Source organism: Lathamus discolor, chromosome 10 (genome assembly GCF_037157495.1).
Source record: "Lathamus discolor isolate bLatDis1 chromosome 10, bLatDis1.hap1, whole genome shotgun sequence".
NCBI lineage: Eukaryota > Metazoa > Chordata > Aves > Psittaciformes > Psittacidae > Lathamus > Lathamus discolor.
The window spans coordinates 3,205,558-3,227,272 of NC_088893.1; the positions used below are offsets into that span (position 1 = coordinate 3,205,558).

The 21,715-nt window shown below is 37.4% G+C and overlaps 1 protein-coding gene across 13 annotated transcripts in view; it reads left to right on the forward strand.

Moving 5' to 3' along the window:
- The window catches only part of TENM2 (teneurin transmembrane protein 2), a 685,555-nt gene that overhangs the window by 592,383 nt on the left and 71,457 nt on the right, over nt 1-21,715 (forward strand). For 10 of the 13 annotated variants that reach the window (XM_065690193.1, XM_065690201.1, XM_065690204.1 and 7 more), the window contains 3 exons: nt 2,613-2,807; nt 7,909-8,109; nt 10,011-10,223. In XM_065690193.1, the coding sequence (XP_065546265.1) occupies nt 2,613-2,807; nt 7,909-8,109; nt 10,011-10,223 (609 nt within the window). The remainder of the gene's footprint in view (nt 1-2,612; nt 2,808-7,908; nt 8,110-10,010; nt 10,224-21,715) is intronic. The other 3 variants (XM_065690202.1, XM_065690203.1, XM_065690206.1) reach the window with 1 other exon arrangement.

Genomic DNA, 21,715 nt, shown 5'->3' on the forward strand with positions numbered 1-21,715 from the left:
TCTACAGTCTACTGATTCAGTTAGCTTTCTTGGGACCTTCTCTTTCTATGCAGCTTTATGACAGTATGGTGAGGAAGTTTATAGGCAAAAGCAAGTCATATGCTGGCATGTCCTGGTGCAGTCAGAGAATCCACACTGAGCAACCATTAAAAAGGATAACATTGAGTCTCTGCAATGGTTTGGAAGCATGTAGAGAATTTGCATCTAACAACATTACTTCCTTCATGGGACACTTGAACAAAGGGACTGCAAGCTTGACCACCGCATATAGGAGCTGAGAGGTGCCTTATTCTAGAGAGAGATAATTTTGTATTGAGATGAGACCCAGATAAAGGGACAGTGTCTCTACAGTGTGACAGGGTGTGGAAGGTGGCACCAAGAAACTAAGCACTCATGACTGCTGCAGGTCTCCAGGAGAAGCCGCCTTCTGATCACTCACCTCCAGGTCCTCTACTTCATGGCAAGTAAAGAGAGTGGGACTGAAGTGATTACCTTTCTTACAGTGATTTGGGAAAAATGTATCCATTTCAGCCCAAACAAGACTTTTAATTGCAATGAAATGGATAATAGGGACAAAGGAATTGTTTGCGCCACCAGGTCTTCATACTTGAAGGTTTGATCCCTTTCTTTAAGGCTCAATTATATGACTGACAGTAGCAGCAGTCAACATATCTAGGCAGTGAAAAGCAGTGCATGATAGTCTCCATGATGTAATGTGTGTAGACAGAAGGAATAGTTAGTCACATGACATTTGAGTTGCTACTAGTTCATCATGTTGTATGTCATGAAAGGGTGTTTGATGATGACGTGAACCAGCTGCAAGAAGTGAAACTGGTAGAACTTCAGCATAAATTTTTCGCTGAATTCAATAAAGCACTTGTGAACATATGTCACAGCTGAAGTCACAACACTGCTGTTGGAAATTATATTTTATTCAGGTTTGTATTCATTTTTTGAGTGAGGAAGAAAAAGACTGAACAAGACTTACAGTAAGAGAGGACGACAGGAATGAAGAAGAATGAAGTTCTATTGGGGACTATATATTATATCCATCCTACCAAAGGATGAATAATATGGCCCTAAGAGAGATTAGGGTAGCAACTAAACCCCAGACATTAGCGCACTGGTTTTATTATTATTCTACTGTAAAAAATAGACTAAAAAGGTTATGCGTGTGACATCTATCCCATCAACCTGTAGTCTTAACTGAAATAATTCTCAGCACTCTAAATTTTAACTCAGGTTACAAGTCTGAATTTACTTTTTTCTGATCATTTTTTTCCCATTTCAAATAAGAAAAATCTTGGAAAACTCTATTCTGAAATGTTTTTTTTTTTGCAGCAGATCAATGGGATAGCGAAGATTAATGAGAGTTACAGAACTGGAAAGTGGAGAAGTTGTGTAACTGGACAATTACACATTTCCTTGTAGGAAATCCATTACTCAGGTTCTTCTTGATCATTCAGGTTAAAGGGACAATAGAAGCAAGAAGACATTAGGACCTTTTAATGATTGATAGTAGCTTTTGAGTGTATTTTTGGCATTGTAAAACTTGGTGTTAGTTTCTGATTACTATGAAGGGTGAAAAGACAGGGAAATACTCTCTTTATCAAACTGCATCAGAGAGAAGAGCATGAAAGTGTACCTTTTCTCAAAGATTCACTTCATTGCTCCCATTTTCTGTTATTCCTCTGTTGTTGGTTTTTTTCATTTCTCTGACTTGTAACCACACATTCAGTCTTTGGCAGGCATATAAATTCACAGGTTGCCTTGTTCATGTGGGAGACGTGGGCATTTGGGAGTGTGAATATGCCTTAGTGTGTAACATTTACGTGCAACTGGCTTTTGTTAAACCACTTGTTTCTTTCCATTGCTCTGCATATGTACAACATATGATTCCTGGCACCAAGACCTGTGACTGCCTTTAGTATTCATAGGCTTTACTTCATTTGCATAAATGAATATTTGCTCAGAATGTGTCTTGCCCCCTTAATAATACAAGAGGGAGGGATAAGGGTTAATGGTGTTTTCTTGCCAATACACACAGGGTAAAAGCAGTCACTCTGGGATTTGGGAAAACAAGATTCAGCAGGGATATTAGTGGCAAGGTGCATTTGTTGTAGATGAAAGCTTGTGTTATTCCTGTGCTCAAGACCCTTACACTGAAAAATAACATGTAAAAGGGTCTAAAACATTTTGGGAACATTACATTTAAAAAGTGTTATGGAAGGAGAAAGATGGTACATTATCAAATGTTTTGGGGGCTGAATGTTTTGTGTGCTGCTTTCTGTGAAAATTGGATGTTATCTAGTGGAACAATGCAGAGTAATGTCAGACTTAAGTCTGTTCACATTCTCTCCTCATTTATCCCAAACATCATCAATAGTCTATGAAGAATAGTAGTTTTATTCTCAGGATGCCCAATGTGTGTTTTATTAAATACTAATCAAAAATTCCTTTGGGAAATGAAGAACTGAAGTACCACAACTTATCCTAGATTTTTCCCCCCACTTATATATTTAAATATAAGTATTTGGCAGTGGATTTTTAGTGTACATTTATGTGAGTACATGTATAACCCTGTATGCTGTTTTTCTTTCCTTTCTTTCCAGCTGCTTGCCCGGTTCTGTGCAGTGGCAATGGTCAGTACTCTAAAGGCACCTGCCTATGCTACAGTGGCTGGAAAGGTCCAGAATGTGATGTACCCATCAGCCAGTGTATTGATCCCTCATGTGGAGGTCATGGTTCCTGCATTGATGGGAACTGTGTCTGTTCAGTTGGCTATAAAGGAGAAAACTGTGAAGAAGGTAAGGCATTTTCTTCCTTTGCTCCGAGTTTGTTTTCTGGGTTTTGGAGTTGTTTAATGGGTATAAAAAATCAAAGAACAGAATAAAAAATTTAATGTAAAAGTAGTTTAGGAGATTACTGTATAAGAGGGTAAAACTGAAGTCCATCACAATTTTACTGATCAAATCTCAGACAACACTTCTGGCCTTCTGTATACATTGTTTTGCAGTATTAAGAATGTCTGCCACAAGTAAACCTGAATAATCCCTTCGCTGAAGAGTGAAGATAAATCTTTTCTTATGGATTATATTTATTGAAGAATTTAGATGTGAAATGCAGAGGAATAAAGAACAGCGATAGAATTGTGTAGCTGCAGCTCCACACAAAGCAAACATATCAGTCACTATTAATACAGAAGCTGATGAAACAAATTTCAAAGACTTAAGTATTTATGTTACTTAGACTTAATGCAGGGCAAATTACTCCTGTTAGCTGTAGTCATATGGGATTAAAGAAAGGTAGATGGTGCACAAAACCAGTGTGTCCTTCAAATGCAGAAAAATCTTCATATTGAAAGTGTCAAATTCCTTGTGTATGTAGTGTGAGCAAATTTAACAAAATAACCCATGCAAGTGTGGTTGTAGATTAAGCTCAATATTGGTTTTATTCACAGTGGTTTATGTTAAAATGCACAGCGTAAATTGGATTGCTTTTCTTTTTAAAATATATTAGTATGGTTTTAAAGGGGAATTTAACTCCCCAGCCAATTGTTAAATAGACAGGTCAGCATACCTTGGAACATCCTCAGAGCAGTAATAGTTCAGGCTGCTTTATGATGACATTCCAGAGCTTATTAATTCTCCAAAAGGCAGAGCAGCTTGAGGACTAAAGTGATAGGACTTGATAGCTTGAAGTGATAGCTCGAGGACTGCACGGTTTTAGGACTAAAAGAGTCTCTCTGGAGTATTCTGAGTGGGATGCAGAGCTGTGCACCATGCGCATCAATTTTCATCCTATCCTGTAGTAAACAGCTGTTTCTCCCATCAGAAAACAAAAGGAAGAAAACTAGAGGGACCTAAATCCCTAAGAGTTTTATTCTCTGGGTGTGGACTGCAGTCATCACCTGCAGTACAAGATCTTGCATTAGTCTCAATGAACTTGCTTTTCTAAACGGAAAAAAAAAAAAAAACAGGGATCCTCACTAGTGGATCTAGTTGCCAACACTGCAGCTGGTTTTTTCAGTTCATTCTTGTCATCTCCTTCCAGGAAAGCTTCGCAACACTGGTTATTAAAGCCCTAATCCAAAACTCAATTGAAGTCAGTAGAGTTTTCCCATCGTTTTTAATAGGTTACATTTTTAGCTCTATCCAGAAAATGCTGTAATGTCCTTTTGCCTGCTAGAATTGAGAGTTCTCAGTTCACCCTGAGTGTGTGATTATAGGAAATACTAAAAATTATCTGAAATGCCTTGCTATAGCTAGCATTTTCATTGAAATCTAAGTTGGAAAAGACTGTCTATGCCCAAGGAATGCAGAAGCTCTTTCTGTTACTAAATGCAATTGTTTGCTTAGTCTAATTAAATTATGTAAACTTTATCATGTTTTGTGTTGTCATATCAATGCTTGTATTATTAGAAAGACAATGGCAGATAGCCTAAAATGGTCTTTCTTTCGATTCTGCACATTTTACCTCATAAGCAATTCCTCCTTCATCTTGATTGTAATTCCCAGCTACTTGCATGGAACTTCTAGTTCTCTCTGCTTTCAGTTGTTTAGAATGGCTGTGGTATATCTGGGCTAGACATCTTTAATCCCCTAGCTCTCCTGTAAGAGAAATAGGCTCTTGCAGTGAAAGAGGTAAATTGCTATCTGAGGTGAAAAGGTATACATTATTTAATCAACACTGTACTTGAAAGTATGAGAGGTTTTTTAAGAAAGATAAGTGGATGACAAAGGCAGGAGTGATTGACTGCAAACTTAGAAGGGGCCAATAGCATGAAAAGAAAGGTTAAAATAACCTTTTGCATACATCATTGGGCAATACATAAGTCAATAAGTTAATTTACAAATAAATCAAAAAACATTCATCATGTATCTACTCTAAAAGTCCATTTCTTCTGTACACATTTCTCATATTAATTCCAGAGCTACATGAAAAACAATATAGCATTAAGTGTTGTCTCTCCAATTCCAGGGAATCATCTGACTTTATGAAAAGTTTTTGCATAAATTAAAATTCTATCATTCTAATGGTAGAATGAAACAAATAAATGTAGCTTTATTTATATATATTATACATGAAATCTCCTCTACTCTTTTGAACTGCCGAAAGGAATTGAGGAAGTTGATTTATTCACCATTTTCCTACTAGGATATTGAATTAGAACAAATGGGTCAGCATGTTTTTTCTTCCCGTTAGCTTTTCATTTCTGATATTCATCATGGTCATATCGTTCAAACAATTTACCTGAAATGAAAATGGTACCACAGTCAATATTTGTGATGCACAATTTTTGCAGCATAAACACTGTTGTTCTATTAACAAATTTGCACACAAGATGAAGTGGCATATTTGTCAGGTTTCATTCAATCTGTTTTGGGGGGAGACAAGTGAAATTGCCAAATGAGGTGGAGTTAAGGGTGGTTCTCTTCTTAGTTTCATGGTCGAGTCATTTTTCAACGACATTTAACTTTGTAGGTGTAATTCATGGCTCTTTGGGGGCCTTATGATACATATTGTTCAGAAAACTCCTTGACCTCCTTTTTTGTCCTTAGGGGTAAAAATTGCTTTCAGTGCCATTTTTGTCAAACCTACAGAGAGCCCAATGCTAAATGAGCTCTAATGATCCAAGCTGCCAAGGGGCTATGAGTTCTAAGTCTAATGTACTTACTTGCTAAGGCGTGTTCTCCTTTGTTTAAACACCAAAGAAGCTCCATTTATAAATCCTTATTACATACCATTATAAACCCTTCTAAAGAGTCAGGGCCAGAACTTCTGCAGCATAAGGCAGTGTAGTTCTATTGCAGGTAATCACATTATGCTAATTTTAACAGCTGAGGATCTGGCCCACAATGATAGCTCTAAGAGCATGTATTAAAATAGAATAAGATTTGAGTTCAAAGTAAAAACTCTCTTCAATTTAAACTTTGAAAGCTATTACTTACCCATATGATAGAATAAAACAGCTATAAAGCATATTTGTGTAGAACAAAGAACGAAGTTATGTAGTATGTTATTGTATAAAGCAAGGGAGATTGGGGTCTTAGGGGTATTGATAGGCTTTGGAAATAAATCTTATCTGCAGGAACAGTTAATTCAGGACAGGGGCAAGGCAGTTAATTTACATACGAGAAGGTGGTGTTTGTCATACGCTCCACATAGATTTTATTAGTACTTTCATTTGGGAAGACAATATATTTCTGAAACGGAGAGTACATTAGGACTCATCAGTATCTGCTAAAGTTAGCTGTCCTACTACATGCAATGCTTCATGTATCTCGCCTTTTACATTTTCCATTAAAATATCATAAACCAAAAAATCTAAAACAGTTTATGAATTTATCAGATGTTATCTGAGCTGAACAACAAAACAATCTTGGTTTACCTATAAATATAAAATTGCATTATAATGTTTTCATTTCCAATTAACTAAGCATTAAATCTTAAAAAGAACCCAATCAAACAAAAACCTATAGGCAGTGTGATCATTAAAATGGTAATCTTACTAAAACTTTTATAGTAATTTATTCCTGTGCTAGTGTAGTCTGAGTTAAAGTCAAAACTATTCTGATAACTCCTGTTACTGTACCTGTAAATGCGCTTGCCTCAATCCTCTGTGTGTATCTAATCTATATACTTACTTTAAATGTTCTGCAACTACATAAAATAATTTGACAAGACTATATTTATAGAAAAGTTGAGATTTGAAAGATCAAGTATTGTTCACATAAGGTAGAGTGAAAATGTCTCTGCCTTAATTTAGAAGGATCAATTTGGAAAAGATGAGAGATAAATCATTTTCATTATAAACTCAGATCTTCCTGGAGCTGCAAGAGAGCATGCCAATCATTCCTGGTCCTTCTGTTGTGAGCTAATATGTACCAGTCATGAGATGAATTCATTTTATTCAGGACATGAATTTGACCTTGGCCCTCAATTCCACAGCAAAAGGCAGTTGGTTAAAGCCTCTCTGTTGGTATTTGCAGTAGAGCATAGTATGCTTATACAAATTTATTATATAAGATAAAATTTTGGAAAACCATGATGTTACTGATAAAGTTTATGTGGAACTCGTAACATTCCTTTATTTATCAGGATTAAAGGAGCAACTGAAATTTCATTCGAGGATTTTCCATCATAACTATATTTATTCCGTTTCTTAGTCTGTTCTTTCTGAACTGAGAAAAGATGAAATCCATATCTATATGTGTTTTTCTATTTTTCTTTAAGAGGAATTATCTGCTGGTTAAAATATGGGTTAAAGTAACTAGGACTCTGAGTTTCACAGCTGTGCTACTAATGGACCAGGAATCAAAGGTTCAGAAGTGCCTGAATAATTTAGGAGCCTGAATGAAAGTGAAAGCCAGTGATATTTTGACTTCTGGCTACTGAAAGTGGACATCATGATGTTATTCTCACAGGGCTCCAGCATTTCAATAGTAGTGCTAGCAGTATCGATGAAGGTACTAAAAAAAAAATCCTTTAAGAAGTGCAATTTCTTCACTTAGGGTTTTTTATTTTGTTATTCAACTACAGTACATGAGTCATTGCAATGTCAATGTATTTCAGAAGAAATGTCCCCAGGTGAAGGCTGATGTATGGAACTCTTATTATACATATTAGTATTATTTTTAAATCTTTGTGCTTCTTCCCTACAGCAATCCTGAAGTACGGTCTCATTGTTCAGTCACACCCTGTTTTACCTGGAGCCAATGTACAACACAAATTATTTTGTGCTTTCCCATTCTCAGACCAGGTGTTAATCTGACTTGAAGAGCTACCTCAATTTGCTTGATTTATGACAGGAATATAAACTTTTCAGAGCATTCATCTACATGTTTTCCAAACATCATATTGTGTGAACTGACCTTTGCCTACATTGGTTTTGTTTTTTTTCTGTAGTTGATTGCTTAGATCCAACGTGCTCCAGCCACGGAGTCTGCGTGAATGGAGAATGTCTCTGCAGCCCAGGCTGGGGTGGAATAAATTGTGAGCTTCCCAGAGCCCAGTGTCCAGACCAGTGCAGTGGGCACGGTTCCTACCTGTCTGACACAGGTCTGTGTAGCTGTGATCCCAACTGGATGGGACCTGACTGCTCCGTTGGTAAGAACAATATTTTTTCCTGATTTTGTAGAATCCCAGGCTGGTTTGGGTTGGAAGGGATCTTAAAGCTCCTCCAGCTCCAACCCGTGCCACAGGCAGGGACCCCTTCCACTGGAGCAGCTTCCTCCAAGCCCCTGTGTCCAACCTGGCCTTGAGCACTGCCAGGGATGGGGCAGCCACAGCTTCTCTGGGCACCCTGTGCCAGCACCTCAGAGTGCTCACAGGGGAGAGCTTCTGCCTAAGAGCTCATCCCAATCTCCTTTCTGGCAGGTTAAAGCCATTCCCCCTTGTCCTGTCACTACAGGCCCTTGTATCCCTCTCCAGTTTTCTTGTAGCCCCCATTAGGTATTGTAAGACTGTCATAAGGTCTCCCCAAAACCTTCTCTTTTCCAGCCTTGCAATAATATCCCTATTTTGTTAAAATGTTAATATCTGTGGTGAGTTTGAAATGCACATAATTTAGATCATGGACTTTGGAACATGTTTGGTCATGTTTAGTGTGTTGGGAAGAAGTGTGTATATATCTTAGATGCTATTTTTTGACACTTAATTTGGTGCTGCCAGCTTGGGGGCAAGCAGGATGCAGGTTAGGAACAGGTTAGACACTCTTTAGGTCTGAAAAAGCTACTTAAGTGCTTCACATCTCTTACCCAACTGTAAAAAAAACTTCCATAATTTATAAATATGTTTTACATATCTATCTGTAAAGAAAACTTCCATAATTTATAAATATGCTTATAACACTGTAACACTAAAACCGAGTATGTATTTTGGGGTGCTTTACCGTGCATCAAAATGCTATTCATTGATGAAAATCATCACAAAGCAGAAAAATCTCTTTTCAACTATGAGATACTTTTCCCTTCCAAGTTGTACATGTATTGTTTAAGAAAATAATTATGAGAGCAAGAGACTCTAAAAGGCACAAAAGCGTAGGCTAAAAAATTCCATCCTTTCCAGACCTACAGTTGTAAAACTTGATTATTCTGACAGAAGGAGCTAAAGAGAAAAAAAAATAATCCAATACCCAAGAGTTTTGACAAAACAATGAATGTTCTATTTGCGGGGGAAAAATCACTGGGAATTTTCCATTTTTATCATAAGCTGAACCTTGAGACAGAGCTGTAGGGCATAAGCAAGTCTCTCAAAATAATGTTTACAGTTTTCACACTTTTTCAGTTATTTCTTAAGTTGAATGACTTAGAATACCCCACCAGTGAAGTGAATATCAAGATGTGTTTTTTTCTGCTTCCTGCATCAGCAGCCAGAAAAATTCATGAATGAGAGTTTCACTGTCAGTGTCTTTGTCGATGCAGGAGGCAAAAGATCCCTCTGCTTTTCTACAACTTCAGCTGGCAGAGCAGTAGAAGAATTTTTGGAGTGAGACACTGAGTAGCTGACCATGTTAGCAATAGCATTCCAAAAATCTCTTCCTTGAAAGTGTCTTACCAGTCACTCCTGGAGTCCAAGTGACCCTGAATTGTCACTGTTCTCTGCTGAGTGAGTTTTAGGTGAGCTTCAGTCTCATTCTTTGCAAATCAATGTCTGTGTCAAAATCACCAGAGGTCCAGGTTTGGGTAAAACAGAGCTGCGTTCTCCCCTTTTTCACTGCTGCAGGTGTTGAGGAAGCTACCTCTGGAACGGGTTTGCATTTGAATGGAGGACGTAGCTTTACAGCAGTCTGTCCAGCAGCAACTTTTTAGTATCGTTCAGTTTGGTTTTAAGCAGAAGTTAAATGCCAGTTTTAATCAGAATGTGAACAGGCCAGCTTTTGACAGCATACGGTTTTCAGCAAAAGCTTACTTGTCCTGCTCCCTTTTCCCTTCTTGGCTAGGTTGCTGCTTCTGCCCCATTGCCATGATATAAGCTAGCTGTAACCTTTATTCTTTTGCCCCCCTCAGAAGTGTGCTCCGTGGACTGTGGCACCCACGGGGTATGCATTGGTGGAGCATGTCGCTGTGAAGAAGGGTGGACAGGAGAGGCGTGTGACCAGCGTGTGTGTCATCCCCGTTGTACAGAACACGGAACTTGTAAAGATGGGAAATGTGAATGCAGAGAGGGCTGGAATGGGGAACACTGCACCATTGGTAGGCAAACGACAGGCACCGAAACAGGCACATATTGCTTTCTTTTCATAAATCGTAGAGACATAGTTATTGTTGTGTATTGTAATAGGCTGTTCCTTTAAGGACCCTAGTGCTTTCAAATATTATCTCTGACTCAGAATGTGTTGGGTGAAATTCAGAAAGCTCTTGGAATCATTTAAAATCAGTAACAAATTGATTTGCAGAGAAAAAAAGCCCCAAGAGCAAATTCCACAGCAAATGGATGTTAGTAAGTAAAGATGTAACAAATGGTCCATCACGGTATCATCTGAGCCAAGATTTTCAAACTTAACTAAACATTCCTTTGTGTGAATGGCATCTTTTTTAATTTCCTGGGCTGATGCATCGGTGCTCTCCTGCTATTATACATCACATCTGAAACACATCACCACCATCACCACACAGAGCATGGGTCAACTTGGGCAGGAATAAGTGTTCCTGGTGTAACAAAAATAGCTCCCTTGCCTTCTCCTGTGCTGTGCTGTGCCAGTGGGCATGGTGTTTGCATATAGACAGTCCCAGCATGAGAGGGCCCATTGGTAGGGCAGCATGCTGCTGTACCCTTTCCTAATGGCGTGCTGCTCGGTACAGCACTGGCCTCACGCAGAGTACTGTGACTAACACGGCTGCAGCTCAGCTGTGATGTGTCAGCCTGGGAAGTTCAAAAAGGTTATACTTACACAAAGCAACAGTGTTCTATCCTCTCAATTACCGTGCTTGAAGATCTATTCTGAAGAGGAATTAACTGTTCCTAAATGGAGTTCTTCATTTTGTCTCTACAAGCAATCAGTGTATTTGGATGATTTTGCAAAGTTACTGACAGCAAAGGAGAGCATTGTTATTTGCCCTATGCTGTAATAAAAAATGGGAAATTCTGAGTGATCACTTCTCTTCTGAGAAGTTTGAGCAAAATTACCTGGAACAAGAGTATCCAACTCCTGAGACAATGTGAGATTCATGCAATTGTATTTTTCTCCAAGGAATTTTTGGAGGACTAAGATATACCTTAAAAAAACCCTAGTGACTCTAAAGACAAGGTCATATTGTTTTAACTATCTTAAAGTGGTAAGTTTAAGAAAGGAATAGGTCAATTTTGATTTTCATGGCAATCAGGGACCTTAATGGGACAGTCCTATTACAAGTGAATTGTTATTTCTTTACTTAAAAGTATGGTGAGATTCCTGCATCCCTCAAGTTGTTTTTGTTTGTCATTCCCCTCTGATTTCCTGGATATACAAACCATTTCTAATACACGCGAGTTGGAAACTAAAAGTATGCTCTTATTGGAAAGAATTAAAAACAAAATGTACATCATTTGAGGGCATATCCTTTGATGCTGTGGTGCTGCATGCTTCCACCACACTATGCTAATATGCTTTAAATCAAAGCTTTTATGACTGAACACTTTGTGACCAGCAGAGATGCAGAGTGTTTTTTCACAATTGCTTTCTGACTTACATCATATCAACATATCTCTGCTAGATTAATCCAGGCATTTTGTTTTCATGTTAAGTGCTTCCCTGATCCTCACAAAATGCCTAGAATATAAATTTTCTTTGCATTAAGTTGTGTAATAATTGCTTATTTTAAAAGTTGCTGCTTTGCACAAAATTTGTTTTGATTTATAATCTCCTAGTAATATGCCTATGTTTAGAAGTAATTAGTACATTTAAAGTCTTCATTACTGTGCACACAAAAAGTGTTCTTGTACTGATACCTTGAAAGAATGCTGAAAATTACAAGCTGAACTAGTGAACTCTCAAGTGAGATTTTTAGTCTAATTTTAGAGCTGTGAAAGCAGTATTTTCCGTATTACTGTTACATATTATCAATTCTTCTTTTCAGAGGAAGGGCAATACTGCTAAAATGGTTAAAATATGCAAAGCCTTTTTTTGATTGGTATGTATTAGAAAGATTTCTTTGAAACTGAATGTGGGTCTGCCTATGGCAAAGATGGGACTATGGCAAAAAAATTAGATTTGCCCTTGTAGTTACTGTATATAAAGTGTGTGCAGTCAGAAGTTGCCTGCAGACAGACAGATATCCCTGTGACAGGCCTGTATTGGTAGGAATTTCCATACGCTCATCTCATGAGGCCTGATTGTGAGGCCATTCACAGAAGCACAGAGCATGATGACAGAAATGGAGTTCAGTTCAGAGGGACAGCTGGGTTAGATCCCACTGGTTTGTGTTATGTGGGGCTGAAACAGAGAGAGTTTGGAGGATAAGGCTGGTAAAAGTAATTTTGGTCAGTACTTGTGCAAAACATGGTAGGAGATACCACTGGAAAATTTGTCCTTAGAGTGAATCGGAAGCAAGGATCAGTTGCTCAAGATGTTTCAGATGTTAGTGTGAAGAACTAAAGGGGACTTAAAGTTTACGGAAACTCATTTTAATGTAGAGATTTCGCTCAATGGTTTTACTTTTAGCTGAAAGGTTGGCAGACCATTTAATGTCAGAATTACTCACTGAGTGTCCACCTGAAAAGATAACATTGAGAAATGCAAATCTGCAATATCTTGAAGTCAGTAGAAAAACTTGCTTTGATATCAGTGGCTTCAGGCAAAGCCCACTGAAAACAAGTTGATTTAATTTGTGAGGAAAAAAACAGGTTTCTATATACAAACCAAGATGCTTTTTTTTTTCTTTTTCTTTACCAGTTTCACGTGGTATATTAAGGAGTCAGTGGAAAATAAATCATTATAGTGACCTGCAGATATCCAGCTTCACTCAGGATATTTTACTCTATTTAATGTCAAATTAGGCCTTTGTATAGAGATGTGACAGATTGCACACTGTTTGGTGTGTCAGTGTCGAGTATCTAAGCTCAAAACATGTAACAAAAACACAGTTTCTCTCTGCAATACTAGCATTTTAAGAAAAACACTGTGAACAGTCTCCCTGAATGCCACTATTAGCTGAGTGTTCACAAGCTGTTTGGGCAAAGCAGCTTTTACCCATGTGCACCAACAGAATTACATATAAGAATCAGAGAATGCAAATTCCACGTTGCACAGATTTTGATAAATCTCTATCCAAATAATTGGAAAATGCAAGGAGTGGTGTGTGCTCTTGCTCAGATGCTATATGCAGCAGAGCAGAACTCTACACCAGGCACTATATTTCACGTTGCTACTTCAGGTAAGAAGAAAGATTGCTTACTGGAGTGATGATAAAGAAAATGAATCTTTTCCCAGTGCAAAAATAGACCTGTCAGGATATGTTTATTAAGTGATTACTATTCATTGATTGCAATTATGGAGGAAGTTATAACTAAATAATAGAGGGTAATGTAGAGAAAGAAAAAAATATTGGAAAACTAATAACAAAGCAAATGACTAAGGTATAGCAGTTGCTAAATCTTGAACCAATTTTGTGCTGGAATTTTATGATGGAGGATTTAGCTCTTCCTTGAATTATCTGACTGTTGTTAAAGCTGTTACAAAACAGATACGTTACTGTCACTGAAAATAATATTTAGATGTTTCAAATTGTTGTTTTTAAAGTATTGTTGAGAACCTTCTCCATATATACTGTCAGGATAGTACACTAAGGAAAGTGTGATATATACAGAGATCTTTCTGTATAGTCACTGTTTAGTCAAAAATACCATTTTAAAAGTTTAACTGCCTCTGTTATTCATATTGCTGCAGCATGAAATACAACTCTTATTAAGTCATTGGTAAAAATCTTGCTGTGAGACCAGTGAAATAAGGGTTTAATTCTAAATATTTAAGAGTAAAATGTAGAAGTCTGCAAACATATCTTATAAGGTGAGCTCTCACCTGAAGGAGATATGTGAGGTTTTCTTGGTGGTATCTGTCATATTCCCAAAGCTTTACTCTTACCTCCTCACATACTACATTAGATGTCGGTTAAGCATTCCTGCTTCCAGACAGTAAGTGGCAAAAGGTTGTAGTCAATGCTATTTAATAGCAAATGAGCTATCCCTGCCTTGACAGCAATAGAAGCTGAACCTCCAGCTATCTACCTGCTAGGCAAAACACAGACAGGGTGATATGTGCACCTCTGCAGACTCTACTTAGAATTGATTAAGTCAGAAAAGGCCTTTAAGATCATTGAGTCCAACCATAAACCCAACACTGCTTTGGCCTTGCTGCTGCTTTTTGGAATCTAACTCCAGAGGTGGGGATCTGCCACTCTCTGCCCTGAGTCCTTGGCCTCTCCACTAAAAATGTCAAATGGTGGGACACGTTCCTTAGTAAAAAAGGGATCTGGAAATCTGTATTAGCCCTATGCCTTACCTTCTATGTTCCCAGAGCCTTGAATAAGGAAGCAAGATTTTGAAGAACCAGGATCCTTTGGGAAATAACCTAAAATTTTCAGATACATAAAACATGTGGGAAAACAGAGAGGACTCCCTGTCCAGGATGAGTGAGATAAGTTCAAGTTATGGTATGGGAGATTTGGGTTATGTGTTAGGAAAACTGTTGTAAGGTAACCGAAAAACAGCAAGTTGTGGAATCCTCATCAACGGAGCTTTTAAATACAAATTAAACAAAGCTCTGTCAGGAGCAGCAGAGGTAATTCATCCTCCTGTGCTGACTAGAAAGTCACTGAACTGTATGAGCTTCCAGTCTGTTTTGAAGTGAGGAGGAAGCATTCATTCCAAGTACTTTATTTTATAATGGCCTATGGTTAAGATTTGTACTGTCATCCCCTTTAAGAATCTAACACTGCTCTTTCTTAGAAGTAAATCGATCATTTATCCAACCAAGGAGAATAATCTGTGTGTTCTGTATTTGCAGAACAATGGCTTGTCAATGTATATATTGAGCCATTCTGAAACATCCAAACAAAGAGCAAATATTGCACCCAGTAGGTAAATACTTCAGATCCTCACCCTTCAAAGCACCAAGACTAGCCTAACTGCACACTGGGGGGATGCTATTCCACCTCTGGTTTTACTAAAACAAATGTTTACTAAAATACACACACATACACCGCTCCCTGAGTGTTTTGGGATGACTTTGCCCTTTCCAGCTTTCAGTCATGTTTCTATTTTTTTTGTCAGCTGGAAGGAATACCACATACAAAGTGCAAAGGTTTAGATTTTCATCTTATCATGAAGTCAATAATCGATAGAAAGATTAATAATGCACCATCGTGTTATCTTTGGATACAGTAGGATATTTCTGTCCAGGATAATGCTCTCTATGTAAAAGATTTTTTTCTCCTACTACTGATTTTTCTTGTTGTAATTACAACAGTAATGATTCAAAGATGAGGCAATTTTCAGGAGAGATGGAAAGTGTGTGGGAGGAGACAGAGGAAAGCCATCGGATCTGACAAAGAGCAATTTAGAAGGAGCTGGATATATTAGACTTCTCTGATGCACTTCTAGCTTAAAATTAATCTGTAACAGTTTATAACCTATCAAGGCATAAAAACCCCTCTAATGACACTGACAGAAATTTAGATTGCATGCTCTGGAGAGGGAGGAATATATCTTTTCATTTTGTTTGAAAAATACATAGAATATTTGAGTCATGACCATTTTTGATTGCTGATGATATAGAAATACGTTGGTAATACATATCTTATGTCCAAAAATGTTAGAGACATTGGCTGTACCCGTAGATTCAGGTTCATCACCTGTGCAGTACAGTTATGCTCTTGTCTTTGCACCTGGTAGCAGGTTTCATGCAGTCTTTCAGGTATGTGGTGTCCAGCTTTCATGTGATGGTTTCCCCTGTGTCTGTCTCCACCAAAGCAGGAGAACAGCAGATGCCTCACAAAGTAACCTGAGAGATTCTTAATGATTTCTGTCATTCTCTGTGCACAATTTACATTTCCTTCATGCAAGCAGAGAGAGGCTCATCAGTTAGAAGTTTTCCTTACCTGAAGTTTTCCTTACCTCAAGTTTTCCTTACATGACCAAAGAGACACTTTGGTCATGTATGTTGTGTCATATTACATTGTATAACCACACCCAAGGAAATGTACTGGTCAGTTAGACAAGTGGTCATCTAGTCCAATGTCACCACGCTTCAGTAGAGATGCAGGTTCTGGTAAAGAAGCAATTATGCATATCTTCCTGGAAAGATGATGTTTTTGGTTCTTTCCAGCTACATTTGCTCCTGGGGTTCTTTGTTGTTTTGTGAACATGCAATCTTTTATTTCACCTCCAAAATTTTGCATTTGGAGATGAAATCTGTAGCATTGCCGGATTACACACAGTGTAAATAGCTCTTGGTTTGGATTTTTGTTTTGGATTTGTAACTTTGTAAATTCCTATCCCAGTAACTAACATACACATTGCTAATTTTGTTTATAAAGGATGAATACACTTCCAGAACAATTTCTGTAGCACTAAGGAATCCAAAACTACCATATGCATCCTTTTAACTTTATCATAGCAGAGCAAGATAGCTGACAATATATATTTTGAAGGAAATATTCTAGGTAGAGACTTGTATAGAGTGAGAGTGGTTTGACTTTCAGGGAATTCAGAAACAGAATTCCTTTGCAGAATTTACACAGGGCAGCTGGGGATCTTTTTTCTCTAAAAGGCAAGCTTATTCATGAGGAAGAACTTTCCTGTTTGCATTCACTGCTGAAGGCTTCCTGTAAATGATTGAAATATGTCACAGTGCAGCGTCGAAACACTTGAGTGGCTTTTTTTCTTTCTCTTTGTATAGGATATTTGCAGAACATGACCTTACTTCTTCCCTTTCTAGCCCCAAAAATTTAATGAGCATTTTTTCAGCACGGCTTCCTCCATTTTGACTAGTACTTAAAAGATGAACCCAGCAGATACTGGTGAATAGTTTCCTAAACTAAAATCAGATTTCTTTTCTTTCTCCTTTTGGAGGGGCTTTGCCATGAGTTATATTGATTTTCCAGCCAATTCTTGAACTCTTAAAAGACCACAAAAAGAGGGGGAAGGCAATCAATCAGGCAGCTGATCTAACTTTTGAAAGGGCAAAGCTGATTTTGCTGTTCATAGGAGTATTCCCAGCATCACGCAATCTTCTCTTCTTCCACAGATAATGTTTTCTGTGTTATTTTGTACCCTGTGGTGTCAAGCACAGCTTCAGCAAGTGAGTGAATTACATGGTGTTGCTGGATACAAAACAACAGACATGGGAATGCTTGTGAGAGGTCAGCGACATAGGTTGTATAGAGATAGAAGGTAGTACCTGATCTTGAGAAATATATATGTATATACATATAGATAATATTTAGACTTTCTTAGAAACAAATACAAAAGAGAACAATATCTTCCCATCCTTTTGAGGCCTGCTGATAGTGTTCTTGTTAAAGATATCTTTCCCTTAATTGCTTTCATTCTTGCTTATACATTCTCAAGGTATAATTCTTATAACTTCAATTTCAGTTTCACGTAATATTTCATGCTTGAAGATGCAAATAAAGCCAAATGTGTTTCGTCTGACTGCTGCAAACCCTATGGAATAACAATTCAGATGCAAGGCTTTACCTTTTCAGCTTCCTGTCAATTTAGTATCAAATTAACAGTAGGATGCACTAGAAGTTAGAAGCTTGTCTTCCTAAGATACTTGATGCTTTTGAAATTCTCTACTTAATATTTTCTTAGTTTAATGTTGTATTAAAAATATTAGTGCCAGAAAGAAAAAGGAAATAATAGTGTCAGTAGCATCTCTGAAGTGTCAGTGCAGGATTTTGCTGTGTGATCTACCTGGGGCTTTGGGGAAAAAATGAAACTGTTGAAAGCTTTCTCTTTAAACTGTCAGTTATCTGCTATGCAGCAGCTGCTCGCTGAGGATGAAATACACTGATGTTGAATATTGATACATCCTTCTTTCACTAAAAGCCTACTCAGACAATTTTGAAAAAGATCTTAAGAATGGAATACAGGGCCATGTTCAGGTACCAGCTACGAGGTATCCTGAGCCATTCTCATTGAACAAAGGTTTTACAAAATATATGTTATTCGGCTCTTTTCTCTTGTTCTTTCTTTCCATCCCTATTCTGACCTGCTTAGAAATGCTTATTAGGATAATCTCGCTTCTGGATATTATTCTTGTAGGCAGCCTCAGTCCATTTTATGTATAGTCTATTTATACATACAAAAAGAAGCAAAGTTTTCTGTCCAATAGATATAATCATGTAATGTAGATTATATATCTCATATACATCTCATTTGCCCAAAGAAATTGCAAACACTATTTAGGTAACTGCAATGTAAGAGCTAAATACAAACTTACGTGTTCGTGAAAGCATTCAGGCCTGAGGGCATGGTCCATGTTCATCTCTGGATGTTGAAAGTGCAGGTAGTTGGAGTAATACCCGAGTCATTATTACCTGATTTATAGCTGCCATGAAAATTCTAACTAAGTGTGTAGATCTCTACGGTCTCCAGCACATACTACTGTAGTGTTTTCAGTGATACAGTATTGATTGACATATAATTGCCCATCTCATTCTGTCACATCCATGCTCAGATAGAGACAAAGCAGTACTGGGGTCTTATTAAGCTACCAGCAGTTCACAGTCATAGAACTAAAAGCCAAAGGAAAAGTGGGACATGAGAAATTAAAGTTACTGTATTTATCCTCATTTTCTCTTCAGTCAGTTACAGGAGTAGAGCAGAAAGGATATTCATGGTCCAGCTATTCCTTGAAGATTGTAAAATCTGAGAGATGACCCTTAGCACTGGGTGTTACACGCTTAAATATTTCACAACAAGCAAGTACCTCTTGTAAACACTTTAGCAGTTTTCCTGGAAAAGTAGCAACTTTTGCTTTCACAAAGACTTCAGTGTGACATGGATCATAACATTATCCCTAATGAAAATTCAGGCAGAGATGACATGTCTGTCTGCTTATGTAAAGCTCTGCTCCCTCCCATTCTACTACAAAGATACTTTTACTCCTGACTTACTGTAATGAGGCTGTTCTGTGGCCCATGACTGATATCTAACATCTGGCATTCGTTGCCTTTTCCTGTGCTGTCTAGTTGGTTATTGGGAGCCATGCAGTGAGTCCCAGATGTTCAAGTGTAAAAGAGTTTCTGCATTCTCTCAAACATGGTTTGCATAAGGGCACCTGAGTCCTACCCAACTCATTCCTATTTTCTCTGCTGTACAATGCTTTTTAAAAGGCTGTGGATTTCCTCTACTCTGTAAGTAGTTTTGTCAAACTTCCAGTCAATATCAGGGCTTACTGCTTTTTCCTAATCCTGTTGTGGTTTTATTTCTATTCACAGTTTTTAACAGTCCAGCACGGGGCAGGTTGATCCACTCAGCATCAAGAGACTATGGAATGCTTTTAAAATGCTGTAAAATATGATACCATGCACAACAGCTGCAAGGAAAGGTTTAAGTATTTCTTCCTAAATGTTTTGGAATTATTAGGGTAGATTGAACTACATGAGCTGATAGTGAAACTTTCATATAATTAAAAAGTATATACACTTTTAACATCTTAATATATATTTTTACATAAACTAGAGAAAGTAAAGATGATTCTCTTCTGTATTCATTCCGGTTAATTATACAATTGCAGGTGAGAATTTTTTAGGTAGAAGTTCAAAGAGTAAAGTTACTGATGAGTGTGACAGATGAGTAAGATTCATAATTCATCTAGGCCAAATATGTTTTAATTTGCCTTCAAACAGTCAGTTTTTCAGGGCATTGAACAACTGAGCTTAGGAACCACAGTGCATCAAGATGCAGTCCCTGTTGTGAAGGAAATAGTGGTGATAATAGCTTTGTTATCTAAGAAAAAAATCTAATGGTGTAGTCATGATTAAAACCCATTCTTTTTAATTAAAAACTAAATCAGTTTGTTGTGAAAAATATTACTAGGTTGTAATTTTAGGCTAGAAACAGCACTTAGAGGACAATTACCCAAAAGAACAAATTAAAAACAAAAAAAAAGGAAAACAATCAGTTTAGGAATAGCATGTTTACCTGGTAGAACATTGTGATTTATTGATCTTAAAAGTATTACTGCTTCAAACACTGTAATTTTCCAATTGTTGGACTCAAAAGGGATTGCTGAGCTTCTCTTAAAATGAGTTGCTTGTGAACAGCTCTGAAGATATTTTTGTAAATTCAGTGTGCACAAACACAAACCCCTGAGTGTCCCAGAAGATGCTGGTTCTCTTAAAACACGTTAGTACAGATGAGAGAACTGACTTCTTTTTTTAACCACTGGGAATACAAGACAGTAGAACTCGGTTCCTAATGTAGCATGTTGCCATCCACTTTGCAGCACATTTTAAACATAAACAGTTCTGATTTCTTTGCTTTCCAGTTAATAAAGCAAGGCAAAATGTGTACATGCTGGGTTACAGATCACCTATCTCTGAAATTAATAGAGGAATTAGCATTATAACATATAGGCTTACAACAGAAGATAGTGTGCCTAGAATGAAGCACTTATAGAAAGAGAAGCTGGGTGTATCTTCCCTATATTCTCTAAGTTTTAAATTGCAGAATCCCCTGCATTTGAACAACAAAAATATTACTGAAAGCAGGAAGCTATGGATCATTATTTACTGCTGAAAAGTGGAAGCACAACATGAATTTGTGAAGTGTTAACAGATTCTGATTTATTTTACTCCTTACATTATTTTTTCCAGGCTAATTTGTTACAGTACAGGAAAGGTAATGGCAATGTGCCTTTTCTGGTTTCAAACAGGCAAAAAAAGAAAAAAGATGTTTTAGGCTTAAGACAGAAAATCACTGCATAGGAGTTTGTTAGGAATATGAAATGAGGGTTGACATTGCTCACCATGCAGCATTGTTAATAGGTAGTTGATTGTGGGGGGGAGGGAAGTATAGTGACACACATTTTTAGATCCAATCCATCTTTTTGTTGTCTTCTTTGGAAACTAGGAGTAAAATTGCTTTTTGTTACAGCCTCCCTTGGATCGTTATTAATTGATTCTTTATCATGAAGCCAATCCATACATATCTTCATTGTGTCCTGTGAATATTTGAACCTTCTTTTCCCTCCAAATAAGTCAGAAATATTGATTTAGAATGGAGGAAGCTTTCCATATTTGAGAACAGGTTATTAGAGTCAAGGTCACTCTGTGTGTGAAGGCTGAGAGGGCAATAGTTTCTTGAAGGAGATATTAGGTCAGTGTTACACTATAGAAAATGTTAAGCTTGTGTAAATAGCTCTGCACTCATTGCTTCTGCGTTATTCCACTACAGAGCCGGTTATGAACCAGAAGCCTAAGCAACATATATGCTGTGTTACTCTTGGGTGTGTAACTAGAAGGCTGAAAGGGAAATGTAAAAATCTATATAGAAGCCTAGGCATTAGCTTGCAGTTGCAGCTTTCCTTAATTCAGATCCAGAGAGGCCTGTAAATGTTGTCAGTTTGATACTTTCCCATTAGAATCCGTTGTTATATATTCTATAACAATTTTGTTTGCTTATAGGCTGAAGAAAAAAGTGAATGAAAATTGGTCAGCCCCTCCCCGCCCTGTAATTTCAAGCAGTAGTTCATGTACTTTAAATAAATACTTAATTATGTAAAAAA